At 45.8% G+C, this 26,678-nt stretch overlaps 1 protein-coding gene across 1 annotated transcript in view; it reads left to right on the top strand.

Moving 5' to 3' along the window:
- The first annotated feature begins 25 nt into the window (after nt 1-25).
- The window catches only part of LOC135533043 (beta-mannosidase-like), a 51,178-nt gene continuing 24,525 nt past the window's right edge, over nt 26-26,678 (top strand). The window contains 15 exon segments of the mRNA XM_064960435.1: nt 26-470; nt 2,149-2,243; nt 2,827-2,880; nt 2,882-2,930; nt 3,269-3,442; nt 5,450-5,573; nt 6,319-6,488; nt 8,169-8,282; nt 9,873-10,024; nt 17,404-17,521; nt 17,621-17,707; nt 18,656-18,823; nt 22,337-22,555; nt 22,647-22,811; nt 23,565-23,709. Of these exon segments, the coding sequence (XP_064816507.1) occupies nt 255-470; nt 2,149-2,243; nt 2,827-2,880; nt 2,882-2,930; nt 3,269-3,442; nt 5,450-5,573; nt 6,319-6,488; nt 8,169-8,282; nt 9,873-10,024; nt 17,404-17,521; nt 17,621-17,707; nt 18,656-18,823; nt 22,337-22,555; nt 22,647-22,811; nt 23,565-23,709 (2,050 nt within the window). The 5' untranslated portion in view covers nt 26-254.

The following is a 26,678-nucleotide window of genomic DNA, read 5'->3' as shown; positions in this document are numbered from 1 at the left end:
ATCAGCTGATATACGGTCACGTGATTTTTAACAACAAGGAAGAAGCCGTTTGCACCAAAGAACATACAGCGGTTTTTTTTATTTTTACAACGTTTATAATCAGTGATTTATGTTTAACGTTCTTTATTCTTCTTTTAAGTTTTCCTTGTCTTGAATGCAGTATTACATGTTAATAGATAATTTGGTTGTTATTAAATGTTCGAAACCTGACTAGATACTTTTATCTGGCAACAATTCCTGCAGAAACCACAACAATGAGCGCGCTTAGAAAAAGAGGAAGCGTTCTTGTTGTCCTTTATTACGTCGGGAGTTTTCACGTCCTTTTCGGATACAATGTATCCAGAGAAGAGCAGCACGATCTCAGCTTGAACAGGAAATGGACCATACAGAACTCAAATGGGTCTCTGTCGCTTCCTGCAGAGGTACCGGGGTGTGTACACTCTGCTCTCCTGAAACAGGGCTTTATCAAGGTGAGAAGAGTTGTGATGTCTACTGTCTTTAAAAAAATATTAGCCAGGTGAGCGAGAAGAGGGAAGCTGCAGCCCAATATGATGAACGGAGTACACGCGAGTGGTTGTCGAAAGGAAAGCAGTCATCCCTCACTTAAACAATACTATCGCCATCTACTGGCCAGTGTACCTGCATCAATCACAACAAGTGGTCCGTCACTAAAACCAATATGGTCGCCTTCTATTAACCGGTGTATGTTTGGCCAAACTGTTGTCTGGTAAAATCATCATGAAACACAGAAGTCAGGTTCCTTTAATAATGTATTTACTACAACTTTGAACCGACACTTCACTTCTTATTCTCCTTTACTCCTCCTGCATCTCGGTTATCAAATATAATTATTGAATTTATGTCCAAAATATCATATCATATATGTCTTATTTGTCAAATGTCAGTATTTTATCTTTTTGAATAATACACATTTCGAAATGTATTGAATGAGTGGTGTGTGACCCTGGGGTGGCAACACACACAGCTCTGGAAAAAAATAGGAGACCACTGCAAAATGATCAGTTTCCCTTATTGTACTATTGGGCTACAGCTACCCATACTCCAGTCACCATATTGGGGGACAGCTACCCATACTCCAGTCACCATATTGGGGGACAGCTACCCATACTCCAGTCACCATATTGGGGGACAGCTACCCATACTCCAGTCACCATACTGGGGGACAGCTACCCATACTCCAGTCACCATATTGGGGGACAGCTACCCATACTCCAGTCACCATATTGGCCTGCACCTACCCGTACTCCAGTCACCATACTGGGGGACAGCTACCCATACTCCAGTCACCATATTGGGCTACAGCTACCCATACTCCAGTCACCATACTGGGGGACAGCTACCCATACTCCAGTCACCATATTGGGGGACAGCTACCCATACTCCAGTCACCATATTGGGCTACAGCTACCCGTACTCCAGTCACCATATTGGGGACAGCTACCCATACTCCAGTCACCATATTGGGCTACAGCTACCCGTACTCCAGTCACCATATTGGGGACAGCTACCCATACTCCAGTCACCATACTAGGGGACAGCTACCCATACTCCAGTCACCATATTGGGCTACAGCTACCCGTACTCCAGTCACCATATTGGGGACAGCTACCCATACTCCAGTCACCATACTGGGGGACAGCTACCCATACTCCAGTCACCATATTGGGGACAGCTACCCATACCCCAGTCACCATATTGGGCTACAGCTACCTGTACTCCAGTCACCATATTGGGGACAGCTACCCATACTCCAGTCACCATACTGGGGGACAGCTACCCATACTCCAGTCACCATATTGGGGGACAGCTACCCGTACTCCAGTCACCATACTGGGGGACAGCTACCCATACCCCAGTCACCATATTGGGCTACAGCTACCCGTACTCCAGTCACCATACTGGGGGACAGCTACCCATACTCCAGTCACCATATTGGGGGACAGCTACCCGTACTCCAGTCACCATATTGGGGGACAGCTACCCGTACTCCAGTCACCATATTGGGCTACAGCTACCCATACTTGAGATCAGCTGACTGACAAATTACCTAATTTTATACATGAAAATGCCTTGTTCTCTCTCTTTTGTCTCTCTCTCCTGTCTCTCTCCTGTCTCTCTGTCTTTCAGGATCTCTACTTCAGGTTCAATGATATAGCATACAGGTGGATCGCTCTTGACAACTGGACATACACGACTACATTTTCTGCCTCAACAGAGCTAAGGTACTGTTTCCACAGCTTACAATTCCAGCCCCATGGTGTTACTGTATTCACTTCTCCCAGGGCCGGTTCCCCGGACACTGGACAAGCCTTGTCTTTCAGGGCCGGTTCCCCGGACTCTGGACAAGCCTTGTCTTTCAGGGCCGGTTTCCCCGGACTCTGGACAAGCCTTGTCTTTCAGGGCCGGTTTCCCCGGACTCTGGACAAGCCTTGTCTTTCAGGGCCGGTTTCCCCGGACTCTGGACAAGCCTTGTCTTCCAGGGCCGGTTTCCCCGGACTCTGGACAAGCCTTGTCTTCCAGGGCCGGTTTCCCCGGACTCTGGACAAGCCTTGTCTTTCAGGGCCGGTTTCCCCGGACTCTGGACAAGCCTTGTCTTTCAGGGCCGGTTTCCCCGGACTCAGAACAAGCCTCGTCTTTCAGGGCCGGTTCCCCGGACACTGGACAAGCCTTGTCTCGGACTAAAAATAAACTTCGATAAGAGATTCTCCATTGAGCTGTCTTTTTAGTCTAGAACTAGGCTTAATTTGTGTCCGGGGAGCCACCCCTCAGTTTTTCTAAGATAGGCCTTCCTCTCCTCTGCTCCAGGGCTAAACAAAGAGTCCAGCTGGTGTTTGAAGGAGTGGACACTGTAGCATCCATCTCTGAATGGAGTTGTTGTGGGAAAGACAGACAACATGTTCCGCAGATATGTATGAAAAAAGTATCTTATTTACCATATGAATGTTGTTTATATTGCACATTTTGTAGCATATAATTCAAGGTGTGTCTAATCATGTATGCTAGTTTAGTTAAATTGTCAAATCTGTTTTATCATTTACGTAGTATGTATGTATAGTGATTATGTTTGATCTGGCCCAAACATAACGAACATAAGCCATTTAGCAGACACCTTTATCCAAAGAGACATCCTCCACAGCGTGCATACATTTTACCCAGAGGGCATCGAACCCCGAATCCCGGCATTGCAAGCACTATGCTTTACCAACTGAGGCTGGGCCACTTGATAACATGATTCTCTGATGTTCAGGACTTCAGCGTAGGCCAGTTGTTGAGGGAGGGGGAGAACGTTGTGAAGGTGAGCCTCCTCTCCCCTGTCGTGTACACCTCAGAGAGGAGTCAGGCTCACTTCTCCTACAGCGTGCCCCCTGACTGTCCTCCACCCGTCCAGAAGGGAGAATGTCACGTCAACTTTATCAGAAAGGTGAGTGGTTTTTCATCTTTTCAGTTAATAGTACTTATTGTGTGTTGACATAAAATATTCCGTTTTTTAACAATATTAGCTTAGTAACGTTAAGCTAATTTTCTAGCTAGCTAGCACAAACAATGTTATCTTGTCTAGTAGACCTAGCTAGCTACGTCAGTAGCCAACTTTAATGTCCTTCTCTGGACTGACATTTGCAATTGCTTATTTCAATTTACCTCAGTGTTTCATGTCCACACCATAACGCAACGCTGGCATCCTGCACATTGAGACACCTTTGACTCTGTCAATCACCACATTCTTATTGGCATGCTCGGCAGCCTTGGTTTCTCAAATGATTGCCTTGCCTGGTTTACCAACTACTTCTCTGATAGAGTTCAGTGTGTCAAATCGGAGGGCCTGTTGTCTGGACCTCTGGCAGTCTCTATGGGGGTGCCACAGGGTTCAATTCTCCGGCCAACTCTCTTCTCTGTATACATCAATGATGTCGGTCTTGCTGCTGGTGATTCTCTGATCCACCTCTACGCAGATGACACCATTCTGTATACATCTGGCCCGTCGTTGGACACTGTGCTATCTAACCTCCAGACGAGCTTCAATGCCATACAACACTCCTTCCGTGGCCTCAAACTGCTCTTAAATGCAAGTGAAACTAAATGCATGCTCTTCAACCGATCTCTGCCCACACCTGCTCGCCAGTCCAGCATCACTACTCTGGACGGCTCTGACTTAGAATACGTGGACAATTACAAATACCTGGGTGTCTGGTTAGACTAAACTCTCCTTCCAGACTCACATTAAGCATCTCCAATCCAAAATTAAATATAGAATCAGCTTCCTATATCGCAAAAAAGCATCCTTCACTCATGCTGCCAAGTCTCTGCAAGGTAAAGCCCCGCCTTATCTCAGCTCACTGATCACCATAGCAGCACCCACTCGTAGCACGCGCTCCAGCAGGTCACCCCCAAAGCCAATTCCTCCTTTGGTCGCCTTTCCTTCCAGTTCTCTGCTGCCAATGACTGGAACAAACGGCAAAAATCACTGAAGCTGGAGACTCATATCTCCATCACTAACTTTAAGCACCATCTGTGAGAGCAGCTCACAGATTACTGCACCTGTACATAGCCCATCTGTAAACAGTCCATCTACCTACCTCATCCCCATACTGTATTTATTTATTTTGCTCCTTTGCACCCCAGTATCTCTACCTGCACATTCATCTTCTGCCGATCTACCATTCCAGTGTTTAATTGCTATGTTGTAATTACTTCGCCACCATGGCCTATTTATTTCCTTATCTTACCTCATTTGCACTCACTGTATATAGACTTTTTTTGTTTTCTTTTGTTCTACTGTATTATTGACTGTATGTTTGTTTATTCCATGTGTAACTCTGTGTTGTTGTCTGTGTCAAACTGCTTTGCTTTATCTTGGCCAGGTCGCAATAGTAAATGAGAACTTGTTCTCAACTAGCCGACCTGGTTAAATAAAGGTGAAATAAAAATGTAATTAAAAAAACATGTCCACTGGTTTCTAGTGGTGTTGATGTTCTTCTTCCGGCTGCATTTATCAGGACGGACACATTATCTATGACATTATCCATCACATTATCCAGATAATGTAGCCGCCGCTCTCACAACCAAAATAAACGTCTTCAGAAATAGAAGGCATTTCAGAGGAGGCAAAAATCAGGTGGAACCATTCTAGCCAATCAGAGGGCAGATCTCACTGTGAACAACAGGCACAACTGTTTCCACTAGTTACCACAGCCACAAAGATGATAGTCTATATCGTAGACATTCATGAAAACTAAAATCCGCTTTGTGGTTTTCATTTAAGGTTAGGCATAAGCTTAGCACTGTGGTTAAGGTTTCAAATCACCATCCGACATACAGATGCTTATGACGTTGGAGTCATTATTGTGTCTCCTAGAAAATAACAGTCAATTATATTTGTGTTCACCATTCACCCGTTGGATAACTCTCCTGTCTGATGGTCTTTTACCAGGCTCAGAGTTCCTTCAGCTGGGACTGGGGACCGTCATTCCCAACCCTGGGGCTGTGGAAGGGTGTTCATCTGGAGGCCTTTGATGTGCTGCGCCTAATCCATCTCTCTACTGTACCAGTCTATAGTATGTCTCTCTCTCTCTCTCTCCATGTGTCTGACTCTCTGTTTCTCTATCTCTCTCTCTGTCTCTCTCTCCCTCTCCATGTGTCTGACTCTCTCTCTCTCTCTCTGTCTCTGTCTCTCTCTCTCTCTCTCTGTCTCTCTGTCTCTCTCTCTCTCTCTCCATGTGTCTGACTCTCTCTCTCTCTCTGTCTCTCTGTCTCTGTCTCTCTGCATGGGTATCTAACTATTCTGAACTTATCTATACAGCTACTCTGTGAACTCTCCTAGGCTGAATCCCAAATCATCCCCTTGCTCCTCTGGCCTCCATTTGTGCTTTCTGCCTTCGCCATATGCACAAGTGTCCCACATCTGAGGGAGCTAAAATGATGGAAGGTATATTAGACTCTTCGATAGCCACTTTGACCGAGTCTTGCTTCGCTGCTGGCTTGACAGTATCCCATAATGCACCGCGTGCCTAATTTTGGATCCATGACACATGTAACATATTACTGTGAGACGACAGGGAGAATTTTCTCAGTTGAATTTCATTGTTTTATTATTTAAATGGTACATGCGTCATTAAAGTCAGGAGTTTTTCCAGAAGGTGAGGGGTTTATTTATCTCCTCACCACTCTGGAAGTTACCTTCTGAGTTTCATCAGCAACACGTGACAACAGAGGGCCGTGCGAGTTGATAGAGGCTAGGGGGTGGTTTGGGATTCACCGCTAGTCATGGAAAGCCCTCTTCTTCCTCTTCCTGTCTCCCAGACTCCTCTCTGTCTCAGTGGGTGGTAACGGTGGAAGTGTTGGTTGATGCTGTGGAGGAGACGAAAGTCCAGGTCAACCTCTCTCTGATGGAGCTGTCGACGGAACAAACCTTCATGGTGGTGTTTCCATCTGGGCAGAGCAAGAACACCTTGAGCCTCCATGTCAACACCGTTAGTATGGGCTGCTGGGTGGGAAGGTGGCTTATGGTTCTGGAACTAATGGCTTTCTATTCCCTTTATAGTGCCCTACTGTTGACCAGAGTCCTCTACAGTATAGTGCCCTACTGTTGACCAGAGTCCTCTACAGTATAGTGCCCTACTGTTGACCAGAGTCCTTCACAGTATAGTGCCCTACTGTTGACCAGAGTCCTATACAGTATAGTGCCCTACTGTTGACCAGAGTCCTCTACAGTATAGTGCCCTACTGTTGACCAGAGTCCTCTACAGTATAGTGCCCTACTGTTGACCAGAGTCCTTTACAGTATAGTGCCCTACTGTTGACCAGAGTCCTTCACAGTATAGTGCCCTACTGTTGACCAGAGTCCTATACAGTATAGTGCCCTACTGTTGACCAGAGTCCTATACAGTATAGTGACCAACTGTTGACCAGAGTCCTCTACAGTATAGTGCCCTACTGTTGACCAGAGTCCTCTACAGTATAGTGCCCTACTGTTGACCAGAGTCCTTTACAGTATAGTGCCCTACTGTTGACCAGAGTCCTCTACAGTATAGTGCCCTACTGTTGACCAGAGTCCTCTACAGTATAGTACCCTACTGTTGACCAGAGTCCTCTACAGTATAGTGCCCTACTGTTGACCAGTCCTATACAGTATAGTGCCCTACTGTTGACCAGAGTCCTCTACAGTATAGTGCCCTACTGTTGACCAGAGTCCTCTACAGTATAGTGCCCTACTGTTGACCAGTCCTATACAGTATAGTGTCCTACTGTTGACCAGAGTCCTTTACAGTATAGTGCCCTACTGTTGACCAAAGTCCTTTACAGTATAGTGCCCTACTGTTGACCAGTCCTCTACAGTATAGTGCCCTACTGTTGACCAGTCCTATACAGTATAGTTCCCTACTGTTGACCAGAGTCCTCTACAGTATAGTGCCCTACTGTTGACCAGTCCTATACAGTATAGTGCCCTACTGTTGACCAGAGTCCTCTACAGTATAGTGCCCTACTGTTGACCAGTCCTCTACAGTATAGTGCCCTACTGTTGACCAGTCCTCTACAGTATAGTGCCCTACTGTTGACCAGAGTCCTATACAGTATAGTGCCCTACTGTTGACCAGAGAGCTATACAGTATAGTGCCCTACTGTTGACCAGAGTCCTCTACAGTATAGTGCCCTACTGTTGACCAGAGTCCTCTACAGTATAGTGCCCTACTGTTGACCAGAGTCCTCTACAGTATAGTGCCCTACTGTTGACCAGTCCTATACAGTATAGTGCCCTACTGTTGACCAGTCCTCTACAGTATAGTGCCCTACTGTTGACCAGAGTCCTTTACAGTATAGTGCCCTACTGTTGACCAGAGTCCTCTACAGTATAGTGCCCTACTGTTGACCAGAGTCCTCTACAGTATAGTGCCCTACTGTTGACCAGAGTCCTCTACAGTATAGTGCCCTACTGTTGACCAGAGTCCTCTACAGTATAGTGCCCTACTGTTGACCAGAGTCCTATACAGTATAGTGCCCTACTGTTGAGAAGGGCTCTTGGGGTTATTAAGGTAATTATGCCATTTGGGACACATCTTATCTCTACTGGAAAGACCTCTGAATGTCCGGGTTTTAGCATGTCTCTATTTTTCATCGTGCTGAGGTAAATGTTTAGTGTGTGTGTGTTGTAGAGTAACCAGGTGAAGCTGTGGTGGCCCATTGGCCATGGTGAGCAGCACTCCTATCATCTCAGTGTGAGAGGAACCATGCTGGAGCGAACAGCCATACTCAGGACAGACACACAGGTTAGACCTCAACATCTCTACTCCTCTACTATCCCCTCTTTTCTCACTGTCTCCAGTCCTCTGTCTTCTCACTGTCTCCAGTCCTCTGTCTTCTCACTGTCTCCAGTCCTCTGTCTTCTCACTGTCTCCAGTCCTCTGTCTTCTCACTGTCTCCAGTCCTCTGTCTTCTCACTGTCTCCAGTCCTCTGTCTTCTCACTGTCTCCACTCCTCTGTCTTCTCACTGTCTCCACTCCTCTGTCTTCTCACTGTCTCCAGTCCTCTGTCTTCTCACTGTCTCCAGTCCTCTGTCTTCTCACTGTCTCCAGTCCTCTGTCTTCTCACTGTCTCCAGTCCTCTGTCTTCTCACTGTCTCCAGTCCTCTGTCTTCTCACTGTCTCCAGTCCTCTGTCTTCTCACTGTCTCCAGTCCTCTGTCTTCTCACTGTCTCCAGTCCTCTGTCTTCTCACTGTCTCCAGTCCTCTGTCTTCTCTCTGTCTCTAGTCTTCTATATTCTCTCTGTCTCCAGTCTTCTGTCTTCTCTCTGTCTCCAGTCCTCTTCTGGCTGTGCCGGGTGGAGATTATAACGGAACATGGCCAAGATGTTCAAATGTTCATAAATGACCAGCATGGTCGAATAATGATAAGGCAGAACAGTTGAAACTGGAGCAGCAGCACGGCCAGGTGGACTGGGGACAGCAAGGAGTCATCATGCCAGGTAGTCCTGAGGCATGGTCCTAGGGCTCAGGTCCTCCAAGAAAGAGAGAAAGAGAGAATTAGAGAGGGCATACTTAAATTCACACAGGACACCGGATAGGACAGGAGAAGTACTCCAGATATAATAAACTGACCCTAGCCCCCCGACACATAAACTACTGCAGCATAAATACTGGAGGCTGAGACAGGAGGGGTCAGGAGACACTGTGGCCCCATCCGAGGACACCCCCGGACAGGGCCAAACAGGAAGGATATAACCCCACCCACTTTGCCAAAGCCTCCAGCTGTTTGCTTAGAAATTCTAGGGACTATTAGGAGGCCTGCGTCTTGCTATATTTAACATCCTCTCTGTCTCCAGGTGTATTTAACATCCTCTCTGTCACCAGGTGTATTAAACATCCTCTCTGTCTCCAGGTGTATTTAACATCCTCTCTGTCTCCAGGTGTATTTAACATCCTCTCTGTCTCCAGGTGTATTTAACATCCTCTCTGTCTCCAGGTGTATTTAACATCCTCTCTGTCTCCAGGTGTATTTAACATCCTCTCTGTCTCCAGGTGTATTAAACATCCTCTCTGTCTCCAGGTGTATTTAACATCCTCTCTGTCTCCAGGTGTATTTAACATCCTCTCTGTCTCCAGGTGTATTTAACATCCTCTCTGTCTCCAGGTGTATTTAACATCCTCTCTGTCTCCAGGTGTATTTAACATCCTCTCTGTCTCCAGGTGTATTTAACATCCTCTCTGTCTCCAGGTGTATTAAACATCCTCTCTGTCTCCAGGTGTATTTAACATCCTCTCTGTCTCCAGGTGTATTTAACATCCTCTCTGTCTCCAGGTGTATTTAACATCCCCTCCGTCTCCAGGTGTATTTAACATCCTCTCTGTGTTAATCCCAAGGTGTATTTCCGTACAGTAGAGCTGGTCCAGGAGCCAATCGCTGGTTCCCCTGGGCTGAGTTTCTACTTCCGGGTCAACAAGAAGCCCATCTTCCTGAAGGGGTCAAACTGGATCCCAGCTCACGCCCTTCAGGACCTGGTCAGCCCTGCTGAGTGAGACACACACACACACTCATGTCTTTGGTCTTAATCATGATATCAACCTTTCACTCATTAAATACTTCTAAGATGGGATGTGTTTTGTGTCTTTGAAACGGCCACATTACAATGTCATTATGTTTACATTATGATTCAAACAAGACTTTAGTGTTCTGATTGAACACACCGGTGCGTCAGTCTAAGTTACTTCACACAACAAATCCCCATCAAAATCTGTCAGTTTAAACAAGAGAGATGTTTTTTTTCTGCATTAGATGAGTTGCAATCCACCGCATCTACCAGTGTCTCACTTCCCCATCTGTGGTGACAGAGAGGTGTTTATCACACCAGGAGACATCCCATCTGTGGTGACAGAGAGGTGTTTATCAGACCAGGAGACATCCCATCTGTGGTGACAGAGAGGTGTTTATCAGACCACGAGACATCCCATCTGTGGTGACAGAGAGGTGTTTATCAGACCAGGAGACATCCCATCTGTGGTGACAGAGAGGTGTTTATCAGACCTGGAGATATCCCATCTGTGGTGACAGAGAGGTGTTTATCAGACCAGGAGATATCCCATCTGTGGTGACAGAGAGGTGTTTATCAGACCAGGAGATATCCCATCTGTGGTGACAGAGAGGTGTTTATCAGACCAGGAGACATCCCATCTGTGGTGACAGAGAGGTGTTTATCAGACCACGAGACATCCCATCTGTGGTGACAGAGAGGTGTTTATCAGACCAGGAGATATCCCATCTGTGGTGACAGAGAGGTGTTTATCAGACCAGGAGATATCCCATCTGTGGTGACAGAGAGGTGTTTATCAGACCAGGAGACATCCCATCTGTGGTGACAGAGAGGTGTTTATCAGACCAGGAGACATCCCATCTGTGGTGACAGAGAGGTGTTTATCAGACCTGGAGACATCCCATCTGTGGTGACAGAGAGGTGTTTATCAGACCAGGAGACATCCCATCTGTGGTGACAGAGAGGTGTTTATCAGACCACGAGACACCCCATCTGTGGTGACAGAGAGGTGTTTATCAGACCAGGAGACACCCCATCTGTGGTGACAGAGAGGTGTTTATCAGACCAGGAGACATCCCATCTGTGGTGACAGAGAGGTGTTTATCAGACCAGGAGATATCCCATCTGTGGTGACAGAGAGGTGTTTATCAGACCAGGAGACATCCCATCTGTGGTGACAGAGAGGTGTTTATCAGACCAGGAGATATCCCATCTGTGGTGACAGAGAGGTGTTTATCAGACCAGGAGACATCCCATCTGTGGTGACAGAGAGGTGTTTATCAGACCAGGAGATATCCCATCTGTGGTGACAGAGAGGTGTTTATCAGACCAGGAGACATCCCATCTGTGGTGACAGAGAGGTGTTTATCAGACCAGGAGACATCCCATCTGTGGTGACAGAGAGGTGTTTATCAGACCAGGAGATATCCCATCTGTGGTGACAGAGAGGTGTTTATCAGACCAGGAGATATCCCATCTGTGGTGACAGAGAGGTGTTTATCAGACCAGGAGATATCCCATCTGTGGTGACAGAGAGGTGTTTATCAGACCAGGAGATATCCCATCTGTGGTGACAGAGAGGTGTTTATCAGACCAGGAGACATCCCATCTGTGGTGACAGAGAGGTGTTTATCAGACCAGGAGACATCCCATCTGTGGTGACAGAGAGGTGTTTATCAGACCAGGAGACATCCCATCTGTGGTGACAGAGAGGTGTTTATCAGACCAGGAGACATCCCATCTGTGGTGACAGAGAGGTGTTTATCAGACCAGGAGATATCCCATCTGTGGTGACAGAGAGGTGTTTATCAGACCAGGAGATATCCCATCTGTGGTGACAGAGAGGTGTTTATCAGACCTGGAGACATCCCATCTGTGGTGACAGAGAGGTGTTTATCAGACCACGAGACATCCCATCTGTGGTGACAGAGAGGTGTTTATCAGACCAGGAGACATCCCATCTGTGGTGACAGAGAGGTGTTTATCAGACCAGGAGACATCCCATCTGTGGTGACAGAGAGGTGTTTATCAGACCAGGAGACATCCCATCTGTGGTGACAGAGAGGTGTTTATCAGACCTGGAGACATCCCATCTGTGGTGACAGAGAGGTGTTTATCAGACCAGGAGATATCCCATCTGTGGTGACAGAGAGGTGTTTATCAGACCTGGAGACATCCCATCTGTGGTGACAGAGAGGTGTTTATCAGACCAGGAGATATCCCATCTGTGGTGACAGAGAGGTGTTTATCAGACCAGGAGACATCCCATCTGTGGTGACAGAGAGGTGTTTATCAGACCTGGAGACATCCCATCTGTGGTGACAGAGAGGTGTTTATCAGACCTGGAGACATCCCATCTGTGGTGACAGAGAGGTGTTTATCAGACCTGGAGACATCCCATCTGTGGTGACAGAGAGGTGTTTATCAGACCAGGAGACATCCCATCTGTGGTGACAGAGAGGTGTTTATCAGACCAGGAGATATCCCATCTGTGGTGACAGAGAGGTGTTTATCAGACCAGGAGACATCCCATCTGTGGTGACAGAGAGGTGTTTATCAGACCTGGAGACATCCCATCTGTGGTGACAGAGAGGTGTTTATCAGACCTGGAGATATCCCATCTGTGGTGACAGAGAGGTGTTTATCAGACCAGGAGATATCCCATCTGTGGTGACAGAGAGGTGTTTATCAGACCAGGAGATATCCCATCTGTGGTGACAGAGAGGTGTTTATCAGACCAGGAGACATCCCATCTGTGGTGACAGAGAGGTGTTTATCAGACCTGGAGACATCCCATCTGTGGTGACAGAGAGGTGTTTATCAGACCAGGAGACATCCCATCTGTGGTGACAGAGAGGTGTTTATCAGACCACGAGACACCCCATCTGTGGTGACAGAGAGGTGTTTATCAGACCAGGAGATATCCCATCTGTGGTGACAGAGAGGTGTTTATCAGACCAGGAGATATCCCATCTGTGGTGACAGAGAGGTGTTTATCAGACCAGGAGATATCCCATCTGTGGTGACAGAGAGGTGTTTATCAGACCAGGAGACATCCCATCTGTGGTGACAGAGAGGTGTTTATCAGACCAGGAGACATCCCATCTGTGGTGACAGAGAGGTGTTTATCAGACCAGGAGACATCCCATCTGTGGTGACAGAGAGGTGTTTATCAGACCAGGAGACATCCCATCTGTGGTGACAGAGAGGTGTTTATCAGACCAGGAGATATCCCATCTGTGGTGACAGAGAGGTGTTTATCAGACCAGGAGATATCCCATCTGTGGTGACAGAGAGGTGTTTATCAGACCTGGAGACATCCCATCTGTGGTGACAGAGAGGTGTTTATCAGACCACGAGACATCCCATCTGTGGTGACAGAGAGGTGTTTATCAGACCAGGAGACATCCCATCTGTGGTGACAGAGAGGTGTTTATCAGACCAGGAGACATCCCATCTGTGGTGACAGAGAGGTGTTTATCAGACCAGGAGACATCCCATCTGTGGTGACAGAGAGGTGTTTATCAGACCTGGAGACATCCCATCTGTGGTGACAGAGAGGTGTTTATCAGACCAGGAGATATCCCATCTGTGGTGACAGAGAGGTGTTTATCAGACCTGGAGACATCCCATCTGTGGTGACAGAGAGGTGTTTATCAGACCAGGAGATATCCCATCTGTGGTGACAGAGAGGTGTTTATCAGACCAGGAGACATCCCATCTGTGGTGACAGAGAGGTGTTTATCAGACCTGGAGACATCCCATCTGTGGTGACAGAGAGGTGTTTATCAGACCTGGAGACATCCCATCTGTGGTGACAGAGAGGTGTTTATCAGACCTGGAGACATCCCATCTGTGGTGACAGAGAGGTGTTTATCAGACCAGGAGACATCCCATCTGTGGTGACAGAGAGGTGTTTATCAGACCAGGAGATATCCCATCTGTGGTGACAGAGAGGTGTTTATCAGACCAGGAGACATCCCATCTGTGGTGACAGAGAGGTGTTTATCAGACCTGGAGACATCCCATCTGTGGTGACAGAGAGGTGTTTATCAGACCTGGAGATATCCCATCTGTGGTGACAGAGAGGTGTTTATCAGACCAGGAGATATCCCATCTGTGGTGACAGAGAGGTGTTTATCAGACCAGGAGATATCCCATCTGTGGTGACAGAGAGGTGTTTATCAGACCAGGAGACATCCCATCTGTGGTGACAGAGAGGTGTTTATCAGACCTGGAGACATCCCATCTGTGGTGACAGAGAGGTGTTTATCAGACCAGGAGACATCCCATCTGTGGTGACAGAGAGGTGTTTATCAGACCACGAGACACCCCATCTGTGGTGACAGAGAGGTGTTTATCAGACCAGGAGACACCCCATCTGTGGTGACAGAGAGGTGTTTATCAGACCAGGAGACATCCCATCTGTGGTGACAGAGAGGTGTTTATCAGACCAGGAGATATCCCATCTGTGGTGACAGAGAGGTGTTTATCAGACCAGGAGACATCCCATCTGTGGTGACAGAGAGGTGTTTATCAGACCAGGAGATATCCCATCTGTGGTGACAGAGAGGTGTTTATCAGACCAGGAGACATCCCATCTGTGGTGACAGAGAGGTGTTTATCAGACCAGGAGATATCCCATCTGTGGTGACAGAGAGGTGTTTATCAGACCAGGAGACATCCCATCTGTGGTGACAGAGAGGTGTTTATCAGACCAGGAGACATCCCATCTGTGGTGACAGAGAGGTGTTTATCAGACCAGGAGATATCCCATCTGTGGTGACAGAGAGGTGTTTATCAGACCAGGAGATATCCCATCTGTGGTGACAGAGAGGTGTTTATCAGACCAGGAGATATCCCATCTGTGGTGACAGAGAGGTGTTTATCAGACCAGGAGATATCCCATCTGTGGTGACAGAGAGGTGTTTATCAGACCAGGAGACATCCCATCTGTGGTGACAGAGAGGTGTTTATCAGACCAGGAGACATCCCATCTGTGGTGACAGAGAGGTGTTTATCAGACCAGGAGACATCCCATCTGTGGTGACAGAGAGGTGTTTATCAGACCAGGAGACATCCCATCTGTGGTGACAGAGAGGTGTTTATCAGACCAGGAGATATCCCATCTGTGGTGACAGAGAGGTGTTTATCAGACCAGGAGATATCCCATCTGTGGTGACAGAGAGGTGTTTATCAGACCAGGAGACATCCCATCTGTGGTGACAGAGAGGTGTTTATCAGACCAGGAGACATCCCATCTGTGGTGACAGAGAGGTGTTTATCAGACCTGGAGACATCCCATCTGTGGTGACAGAGAGGTGTTTATCAGACCAGGAGACATCCCATCTGTGGTGACAGAGAGGTGTTTATCAGACCTGGAGATATCCCATCTGTGGTGACAGAGAGGTGTTTATCAGACCTGGAGACATCCCATCTGTGGTGACAGAGAGGTGTTTATCAGACCAGGAGACATCCCATCTGTGGTGACAGAGAGGTGTTTATCAGACCAGGAGACATCCCATCTGTGGTGACAGAGAGGTGTTTATCAGACCAGGAGATATCCCATCTGTGGTGACAGAGAGGTGTTTATCAGACCAGGAGACATCCCATCTGTGGTGACAGAGAGGTGTTTATCAGACCAGGAGATATCCCATCTGTGGTGACAGAGAGGTGTTTATCAGACCAGGAGACATCCCATCTGTGGTGACAGAGAGGTGTTTATCAGACCAGGAGACATCCCATCTGTGGTGACAGAGAGGTGTTTATCAGACCAGGAGATATCCCATCTGTGGTGACAGAGAGGTGTTTATCAGACCTGGAGACATCCCATCTGTGGTGACAGAGAGGTGTTTATCAGACCAGGAGATATCCCATCTGTGGTGACAGAGAGGTGTTTATCAGACCAGGAGACATCCCATCTGTGGTGACAGAGAGGTGTTTATCAGACCACGAGACATCCCATCTGTGGTGACAGAGAGGTGTTTATCAGACCTTGAGACATCCCATCTGTGGTGACAGAGAGGTGTTTATCAGACCAGGTGACATCCCATCTGTGGTGACAGAGAGGTGTTTATCAGACCAGGAGACATCCCATCTGTGGTGACAGAGAGGTGTTTATCAGACCAGGAGACATCCCATCTGTGGTGACAGAGAGGTGTTTATCAGACCAGGAGATATCCCATCTGTGGTGACAGAGAGGTGTTTATCAGACCAGGAGACATCCCATCTGTGGTGACAGAGAGGTGTTTATCAGACCAGGAGACATCCCATCTGTGGTGACAGAGAGGTGTTTATCAGACCAGGAGACATCCCATCTGTGGTGACACAGAGGTGTTTATCAGACCAGGAGACATCCCATCTGTGGTGACAGAGAGGTGTTTATCAGACCAGGAGACATCCCATCTGTGGTGACAGAGAGGTGTTTATCAGACCAGGAGACATCCCATCTGTGGTGACAGAGAGGTGTTTATCAGACCAGGAGATATTCCATCTGTGGTGACAGAGAGGTGTTTATCAGACCTGGAGACATCCCATCTGTGGTGACAGAGAGGTGTTTATCAGACCAGGAGACATCCCATCTGTGGTGACAGAGAGGTGTTTATCAGACCAGGAGACATCCCATCTGTGGTGACAGAGAGGTGTTTATCAGACCAGGAGATATTCCATCTGTGGTGACAGAGAGGTGTTTATCAGACCTGGAGACATCCCATCTGTGGTGACAGAGAGGTGTTTATCAGACCAGGAGACATCCCATCTGTGGTGACAGAGAGGTGTTTATCAGACCAGGAGACATCCCATCTGTGGTGACAGAGAGGTGTTTATCAGACCAGGAGACATCCCATCTGTGGTGACAGAGAGGTGTTTATCAGACCAGGAGACATCCCATCTGTGGTGACAGAGAGGTGTTTATCAGACCAGGAGACATCCCATCTGTGGTGACAGAGAGGTGTTTATCAGACCAGGAGACATCCCATCTGTGGTGACAGAGAGGTGTTTATCAGATCAGGAGTCATCCCGAAGATCAGTCTTGTCATGTAAACGTCTGTAGCGTCTGAACCATTTGGTTAGCCCGCTGTGGAACATTAGATATTAAACCTGAGTCTGAAGGTAGCCCATACATATTATATATATTTTAAAATATTTATATTTTATTCCTAAAGAGTTCGTAAAATTCTAAATCAAATTAGCAAAATGATCCATGTTATGACCATCTTAAACCAATATGTCTGCTTAGCAACCCCCACCCCCTAACGTCTTAGACTGGAGAGAGTTAAAACTCTCACTGTAACCTGCTAGATTTGAACAGATCGTCGTTACTGTCTTGTTCGGTAACCATTGACAACAGTTGTGTTCTGTTTCAGTGTGAGGAACCTTCTACAGTCATCCGTAAGCGCTAATATGAACGCTCTCAGGGTCTGGGGGGGAGGAGTCTATGAGCAGGACATGTTCTACTCTCTCTGTGATGAGATGGGGATCATGGTAACTGACTGACTAGTATTCTTTCTCGTTGTCTTCGTCACAAACTCCCCACTCCCTTTATACTGCTGTACTTTTGACCAATACCTTGTCTGTCCTTAGATCTGGCAGGACTTCATGTTTGCCTGTGCCATGTACCCCACTGAGCCTGACTTCATAGAGACGGTTCAAGAGGAGGTTGTCCAACAGGTGAGCTACACCTACAGGGTTGAGTTTAGGATCTTTGTCCAGACCTCGACGGCCCGTAGAGACACTACAGGGTTGATGTTAGTATCTTTGTCCAGACCTCGACGACCCGTAGAGACACTACATTGTTGATGTTAGTATCTTTGTCCAGACCTCGACGGCCCGTAGAGACACTACAGGGTTGATGTTAGTATCTTTGTCCAGACCTCGACGGCCCGTAGAGACACTACAGGGTTGATGTTAGTATCTTTGTCCACCCGTAGAGACACTACAGGGTTGATGTTAGTATCTTTGTCCAGAACTCGACGGCCCGTAGAGACACTACAGGGTTGATGTTAGTATCTTTGTCCAGACCTCGACGGCCCGTAGAGACACTGCAGGGTTGATGTTAGTATCTTTGTCCAGACCTCGACGGCCCGTAGAGACACTGCAGGGTTGACGTTAGAATCTTTGTCCAGACCTCGACGGCCCGTAGAGACACTACAGGGTTGACGTTAGAATCTTTGTCCAGACCTCGACGGCCCATAGAGACACTACAGGGTTGACGTTAGTATCTTTGTCCAGACCTCGACGGCCCGTAGAGACACTACAGGGTGGACGTTAGAATCTTTGTCCAGACCTCGACGGCCCGTAGAGACACTACAGGGTTGACGTTAGAATCTTTGTCCAGACCTCGACGGCCCATAGAGACACTACAGGGTTGACGTTAGAATCTTTGTCCAGACCTCGACGGCCCGTAGAGACACTACAGGGTTGACGTTAGAATCTTTGTCCAGACCTCGGCGGCCCGTAGAGCACTCTGCAAATCTCCTGTTTCTGTAGCGTGAGGCAGCTTGATGCAGCATCCCCTGGACAAGGCCTTGATGAATGTTAATATTGATAAGGATGACTCATTTCCTGGTTATAGCATGAAATAACACGCGTTCCTTCCTGTTTCCTCGCCCCAATCAGGTGAGGCGCTTAAAGTCCCACCCCTCGGTCATCGTGTGGAGTGGGAACAACGAGAATGAGGCGGCCCTGGCCACTAATTGGTTCGGCATCCCCGTTGCCCAGCAACCCCGGTACCATAGAGACTATGTGACTCTGTATGTGGACAACATCAGGGCTATTGTTCAGAAGGTGAGAGACATATCTGAGACATTGAACTAAGAAATACTGAGTCATGATCTGTGTCTAATGCCACCCAAAACCCTATTACCTATGTGGGTCATTCTACAGAAGTCTAAATTGGGGATTGATTGTTTTTATTCTAATTTGAATCTTATTTTCATTTTCCCCAAACTTTCAGTTGACATTTACAGAATATACCTTATATATAGTATATATAGTATACTAACCTTATATACAGTATACTAACCTTATATACACTATACTAACCTTATATACAGTATACTAACCTTATATATAGTATATATAGTATACTAACCTTATATACAGTATATATAGTATACTAACCTTATATACAGTATATATAGTATACTAACCTTATGTACAGTATTCTAACCTTATATATAGTATATATAGTATACTAACCTTATATACAGTATACTAACCTTATATACAGTATATACAGTACACTGACCTTATATACAGTATTCTAACCTTATATACACTATACTAACCTTATATACACTATACTAACCTTATATACAGTATACTAACCCTATATATAGTATATATAGTATACTAACCTTATATACAGTATACTAACCTTATATACACTATACTAACCTTATATACAGTATACTAACCTTATATATAGTATATATAGTATACTAACCTTATATACAGTATATATAGTATACTAACCTTATATACAGTATATATAGTATACTAACCTTATATACAGTATATATAGTACACTAACCTTATATACAGTATATATAGTACACTAACCTTATATACAGTATATATAGTATACTAACCTTATATACAGTATATATAGTACACTAACCTTATATATAGTATACTAAACTTATATACAGTATATATATTATACTAACCTTATATACAGTATATATAGTACACTAACCTTATATACAGTATTCTAACCTTATATATAGTATATATAGTATACTAACCTTATATATAGTATACTAACCTTATATATAGTATACTAACCTTATATACAGTATTCTAACCTTATATATAGTATATATAGTATACTAACCTTATATATAGTGTACTAACCTTATATACAGTATACTAACCTTATATATAGTATATATAGTATACTAACCTTATATACAGTATATACAGTATACTAACCTTATATACAGTATATATAGTATACTAACCTTATATACAGTATACTAACCTTATACAATATACTAACCTTATATACAGTATACTAACCTTATATACAGTATTCTAACCTTATATATAGTATATATAGTATACTAACCTTATATACAGTATTCTAACCTTATATATAGTATATATAGTATACTAACCTTATATACAGTATATACAGTATACTAACCTTATATACAGTATATATAGTACACTAACCTTATATACAGTATACTAACCTTATACAATATACTAACCTTATATATAGTATATACAGTACACTAACCTTATATACAGTATATGTAGTATACTAACCTTATATATAGTATACTAACCTTATATACAGTATACTAACCTTATATACAGTATATACAGTACACTAACCTTATATACAGTATATGTAGTATACTAACCTTATATATAGTATACTAACCTTATATATAGTATACTAACCTTATATACAGTATTCTAACCTTATATATAGTATACTAACCTTATATACAGTATTCTAACCTTATATATAGTATATATAGTATACTAACCTTATATACAGTATTCTAACCTTATATATAGTATATATAGTATACTAACCTTATATACAGTATATACAGTATACTAACCTTATATACGGTATATATAGTATACTAACCTTATATACAGTATACTAACCTTATATACAGTATATACAGTACACTAACCTTATATACAGTATACTAACCTTATATAGAGTATATATAGTATACTAACCATATATACAGTATATATAGTACATTAACCTTATATACAGTGTATATACAGTATACTAACCTTATATATAGTATACTAACCTTATATACAGTATACTAACCTTATATACAGTATACTAACCTTATATACAGTATACTAACCTTATACACACTATACTAACCTTATATACAGTATTCTAACCCTATATACAGTATATGTAGTATACTAACCTTATATATAGTATACTAACCTTATATATAGTATACTAACCTTATATATAGTATATATAGTATACTAACCTTATATACAGTATATACAGTACACTAACCTTATGTACAGTATTCTAACCTTATATACACTATACTAACCTTATATACACTATACTAACCTTATATACAGTATACTAACCCTATATACAGTATATGTAGTATACTAACCTTATATATAGTATACTAACCTTATATATAGTATACTAACCTTATATATAGTATATATAGTATACTAACCTTATATACAGTATATACAGTACACTAACCTTATATACAGTATATGTAGTATACTAACCTTATATATAGTATACTAACCTTATATATAGTATACTAACCTTATATACAGTATTCTAACCTTATATATAGTATACTAACCTTATATATAGTATACTAACCTTATATACAGTATACTAACCTTATATACAGTATTCTAACCTTATATATAGTATATATAGTATACTAACCTTATATACAGTATTCTAACCTTATATACAGTATACTGACCTTATATACAGTATTCTAACCGTATATATAGTATATATAGTATACTAACCTTATATATATTATACTAACCTTATATACAGTATTCTAACCTTATATATAGTATACTAACCTTATATATAGTATACTAACCTTATGTACAGTATTCTAACCTTATATATAGTATACTAACCTTATATACAGTATACTAACCTTATATACAGTATCTCTCCCTCGCCTGGTAGAACCAGACTGAACCCTATCTCTCCCTAGCCTGGTAGAACCAGACTGAACCCTATCTCTCCCTAGCCTGGTAGAACCAGACTGAACCCTATCTCTCCCTAGCCTGGTAGAACCAGACTGAACCCTATCTCTCCCTAGCCTGGTAGAACCAGACTGAACCCTATCTCTCCCTAGCCTGGTAGAACCAGACTGGACTGAACCCTATCTCTCCCTAGCCTGGTAGAACCAGACTGGACTGAACCCTATCTCTCCCTAGCCTGGTAGAACCAGACTGGACTGAACCCTATCTCTCCCTCGCCTGGTAGAACCCTGCCCTCACCCAACATTGTCTGATTTAGTGCCTTTTTGTTTATTGCCTGGTGTTGTCTACTCTGTTCTAATGAGTTCTGTGTGGCTTGTGGGCATTGTAGATGGAAACAGAAGATTGTCTAGAGACTACTGGAGGTTACTGGAGGTTACTGGAGGTTACTGGAGGCTACTGGAGGCTACTTGAGGTTATTGACATAACTCTGGTTCTGTTTCTCTCAGGCCCCTAGTTTGGGAAACACTCCTTCAGGGTATCGCCATACTGGTATTGTGACAACCCCAGCCTAATTTAACCAGGTTCCTATCTCCACCTCAGGAAGACGGTAGTCGCCCGTTCCTAGTCTCCAGTCCCACTAACGGAGTAGAGTCTCAGCAGGAGGGCTGGGTGGCCCACGACCCCTACGACCTACACTATGGAGACACACACTACTATAGCTACAGCCATGACTGCTGGGACTGGACGGCCCTGCCCCGCACACGCTTCGCCTCCGAGTACGGCTTCCAGTCCTGGCCCTCCTTCTCCACCTTGCAGAAGGTGCTGTACCCTGGTTGGGGAGGACGACATGTACATTCCTGTATTGTACCGCCTTCAGGTCATCCAGTGATTTGATGCTCTCTGCTCGCAGGTGTCTGTGTCAGAAGACTGGAGTTATGGGAGTAACTTCTCGTCTCACCGTCAGCACCACCAGACTGGCAACCTGCAGATGCTGCAACAGGCTGGACTACACTACCATCTCCCAGCCTCAGCAGATCCACTGAAGAGATACAAGGACACACTGTACATCACACAGGTACGCCAGACAGGTACACCAGACAGGTACGCCAGACACTACATCACACAGGTACGCCAGACACTACATCACACAGGTACGCCAGACACTACATCACACAGGTACGCCAGACACTACATCACACAGGTACGCCAGACACAACATCACACAGGTACGCCAGACACAACATCACACAGGTACGCCAGACACTACATCACACAGGTACGCCAGACACTACATCACACAGGTACGCCAGACAGGTACACCAGACAGGTACGCCAGACACAACATCACACAGGTACGCCAGACACTACATCACACAGGTACGCCAGACACAACATCACACAGGTACGCCAGACACAACATCACACAGGTACGCCAGACACTACATCACACAGGTACGCCAGACACTACATCACACAGGTACGCCAGACAGGTACACCAGACAGGTACGCCAGACACTACATCACACAGGTACGCCAGACACTACATCACACAGGTACGCCAGACACTACATCACACAGGTACGCCAGACACTACATCACACAGGTACGCCAGACACTACATCACACAGGTACGCCAGACACTACATCACACAGGTACGCCAGACACTACATCACACAGGTACGCCAGACAGGTACACCAGACAGGTACGCCAGACACTACATCACACAGGTACGCCAGACACTACATCACACAGGTACGCCAGACACTACATACTACATACCACATGAGTTGTCTTCCTCAAGGTCACTATGAGTGGTCTTCCTCCAGGTCATGCAGTCCCAGTGTGTTAAGGTCCAGACAGAGTTCTACCGCCGCAGCCAGAGTGAGGTCATCGAGGGCAAAGGTCACACCATGGGAGCTCTCTACTGGCAACTCAATGATATCTGGCAGGGCCCTTCCTGGTCCTCTATAGGTAGGTGCTGTTACAGGATGTCCTGGTCCTCTATAGGTAGGTGCTGTTACAGGATGTCCTGGTCCTCTATAGGTAGGTGCTGTTACAGGAAGTCCTGGTCCTCTATAGGTAGGTCCTGGTCCTCTCTAGGTAGGTGCTGTTACAGGATGTCCTGGTCCTCTATAGGTAGGTCCTGGTCCTCTCTAGGTAGGTGCTGTTACAGGATGTCCTGGTCCTCTATAGGTAGGTGCTGTTACAGTATGTCCTGGTCCTCTATAGGTAGGTGCTGTTACAGGATGTCCTGGTCCTCTCTAGGTAGGTGCTGTTACAGGATGTCCTGGTCCTCTCTAGGTAGGTGCTGTTACAGGATGTCCTGGTCCTCTCTAGGTAGGTGCTGTTACAGGATGTCCTGGTCCTCTATAGGTAGGTGCTGTTACAGGATGTCCCGGTCCTCTATAGGTAGGTGCTGTTACAGGACGTCCTGGTCCTCTATAGGTAGGTGCTGTTACAGGATGTCCTGGTCCTCTATAGGTAGGTCCTGGTCCTCTATAGGTAGGTGCTGTTACAGGATGTCCTGGTCCTCTATAGGTAGGTGCTGTTACAGGATGTCCTGGTCCTCTATAGGTAGGTGCTGTTACAGGATGTCCTGGTCCTCTATAGGTAGGTGCTGTTACAGGAATGTCCCGGTCCTCTCTAGGTAGGTGCTGTTACAGGATGTCCTGGTCCTCTATAGGTAGGTGCTGTTACAGGATGTCCTGGTCCTCTCTAGGTAGGTCCTGTTACAGGATGTCCTGGTCCTCTATAGGTAGGTCCTGGTCCTCTCTAGGTAGGTGCTGTTACAGGATGTCCTGGTCCTCTATAGGTAGGTGCTGTTACAGTATGTCCTGGTCCTCTATAGGTAGGTGCTGTTACAGGATGTCCTGGTCCTCTCTAGGTAGGTCCTGTTACAGGATGTCCCGGTCCTCTCTAGGTAGGTGCTGTTACAGGATGTCCCGGTCCTCTATAGGTAGGTGCTGTTACAGGATGTCCTGGTCCTCTATAGGTAGGTGCTGTTACAGGATGTCCTGGTCCTCTATAGGTAGGTCCTGGTCCTCTATAGGTAGGTGCTGTTACAGGATGTCCTGGTCCTCTATAGGTAGGTGCTGTTACAGTATGTCCTGGTCCTCTATAGGTAGGTCCTGGTCCTCTATAGGTAGGTCCTGTTACAGGATGTCCTGGTCCTCTATAGGTAGGTCCTGTTACAGGACGTCCTGGTCCTCTATAGGTAGGTGCTGTTACAGGATGTCCCGGGCCTCTCTAGGTAGGTGCTGTTACAGGATGTCCTGGTCCTCTATAGGTAGGTGCTGTTACAGGATGTCCTGGTCCTCTCTAGGTAGGTGCTGTTACAGGATGTCCTGGTCCTCTATAGGTAGGTGCTGGTCCTCTCTAGGTAGGTGCTGTTACAGGATGTCCCGGTCCTCTATAGGTAGGTGCTGTTACAGGATGTCCTGGTCCTCTATAGGTAGGTGCTGTTACAGGATGTCCCGGTCCTCTATAGGTAGGTGCTGTTACAGGATGTCCTGGTCCTCTATAGGTAGGTGCTGTTACAGGATGTCCTGGTCCTCTATAGGTAGGTCCTGGTCCTCTATAGGTAGGTGCTGTTACAGGATGTCCTGGTCCTCTATAGGTAGGTGCTGTTACAGTATGTCCTGGTCCTCTATAGGTAGGTCCTGGTCCTCTATAGGTAGGTCCTGTTACAGGATGTCCTGGTCCTCTATAGGTAGGTGCTGTTACAGGATGTCCCGGGCCTCTCTAGGTAGGTGCTGTTACAGGATGTCCTGGTCCTCTATAGGTAGGTGCTGTTACAGGATGTCCTGGTCCTCTCTAGGTAGGTCCTGTTACAGGATGTCCTGGTCCTCTATAGGTAGGTCCTGGTCCTCTCTAGGTAGGTCCTGTTACAGGATGTCCTGGTCCTCTATAGGTAGGTCCTGGTCCTCTCTAGGTAGGTGCTGTTACAGGATGTCCTGATCCTCTATAGGTAGGTGCTGGTCCTCTCTAGGTAGGTCCTGGTCCTCTATAGGTAGGTGCTGTTACAGGATGTCCCGGTCCTCTATAGGTAGGTGCTGTTACAGGATGTCCTGGTCCTCTATAGGTAGGTGCTGTTACAGGATGTCCTGGTCCTCTATAGGTAGGTCCTAGTCCTCTATAGGTAGGTCCTGGTCCTCTCTAGGTAGGTGCTGTTACAGGATGTCCTGGTCCTCTATAGGTAGGTGCTGTTACAGGAATGTCCCGGTCCTCTCTAGGTAGGTGCTGTTACAGGATGTCCTGGTCCTCTCTAGGTAGGTGCTGTTACAGGATGTCCTGGTCCTCTATAGGTAGGTGCTGTTACAGGATGTCCTGGTCCTCTATAGGTAGGTGCTGTTACAGGATGTCCTGGTCCTCTATAGGTAGGTGCTGTTACAGGATGTCCTGGTCCTCTATAGGTAGGTGCTGTTACAGTATGTCCTGGTCCTCTCTAGGTAGGTGCTGTTACAGGATGTCCTGGTCCTCTCTAGGTAGGTGCTGTTACAGGATGTCCTGGTCCTCTATAGGTAGGTCCTGGTCCTCTCTAGGTAGGTGCTGTTACAGGATGTCCTGGTCCTCTATAGGTAGGTGCTGTTACAGGATGTCCTGGTCCTCTCTAGGTAGGTCCTGGTCCTCTCTAGGTAGGTGCTGTTACAGGATGTCCTGGTCCTCTCTAGGTAGGTCCTGGTCCTCTATAGGTAGGTGCTGTTACAGGAATGTCCCGGTCCTCTATAGGTAGGTGCTGTTACAGGATGTCCTGGTCCTCTATAGGTAGGTCCTGGTCCTCTCTAGGTAGGTGCTGTTACAGGATGTCCTGGTCCTCTCTAGGTAGGTCCTGGTCCTCTATAGGTAGGTCCTGGTCCTCTATAGGTAGGTGCTGTTACAGGACGTCCTGGTCCTCTATAGGTAGGTGCTGTTACAGGATGTCCTGGTCCTCTATAGGTAGG

This window comes from Oncorhynchus masou, unplaced genomic scaffold, assembly GCF_036934945.1.
Source record: "Oncorhynchus masou masou isolate Uvic2021 unplaced genomic scaffold, UVic_Omas_1.1 unplaced_scaffold_2178, whole genome shotgun sequence".
Lineage (NCBI taxonomy): Eukaryota > Metazoa > Chordata > Actinopteri > Salmoniformes > Salmonidae > Oncorhynchus > Oncorhynchus masou.
Note: the sequence above shows the minus strand (reverse complement) of the source record. Positions and strands in the feature narration are given on the sequence as shown.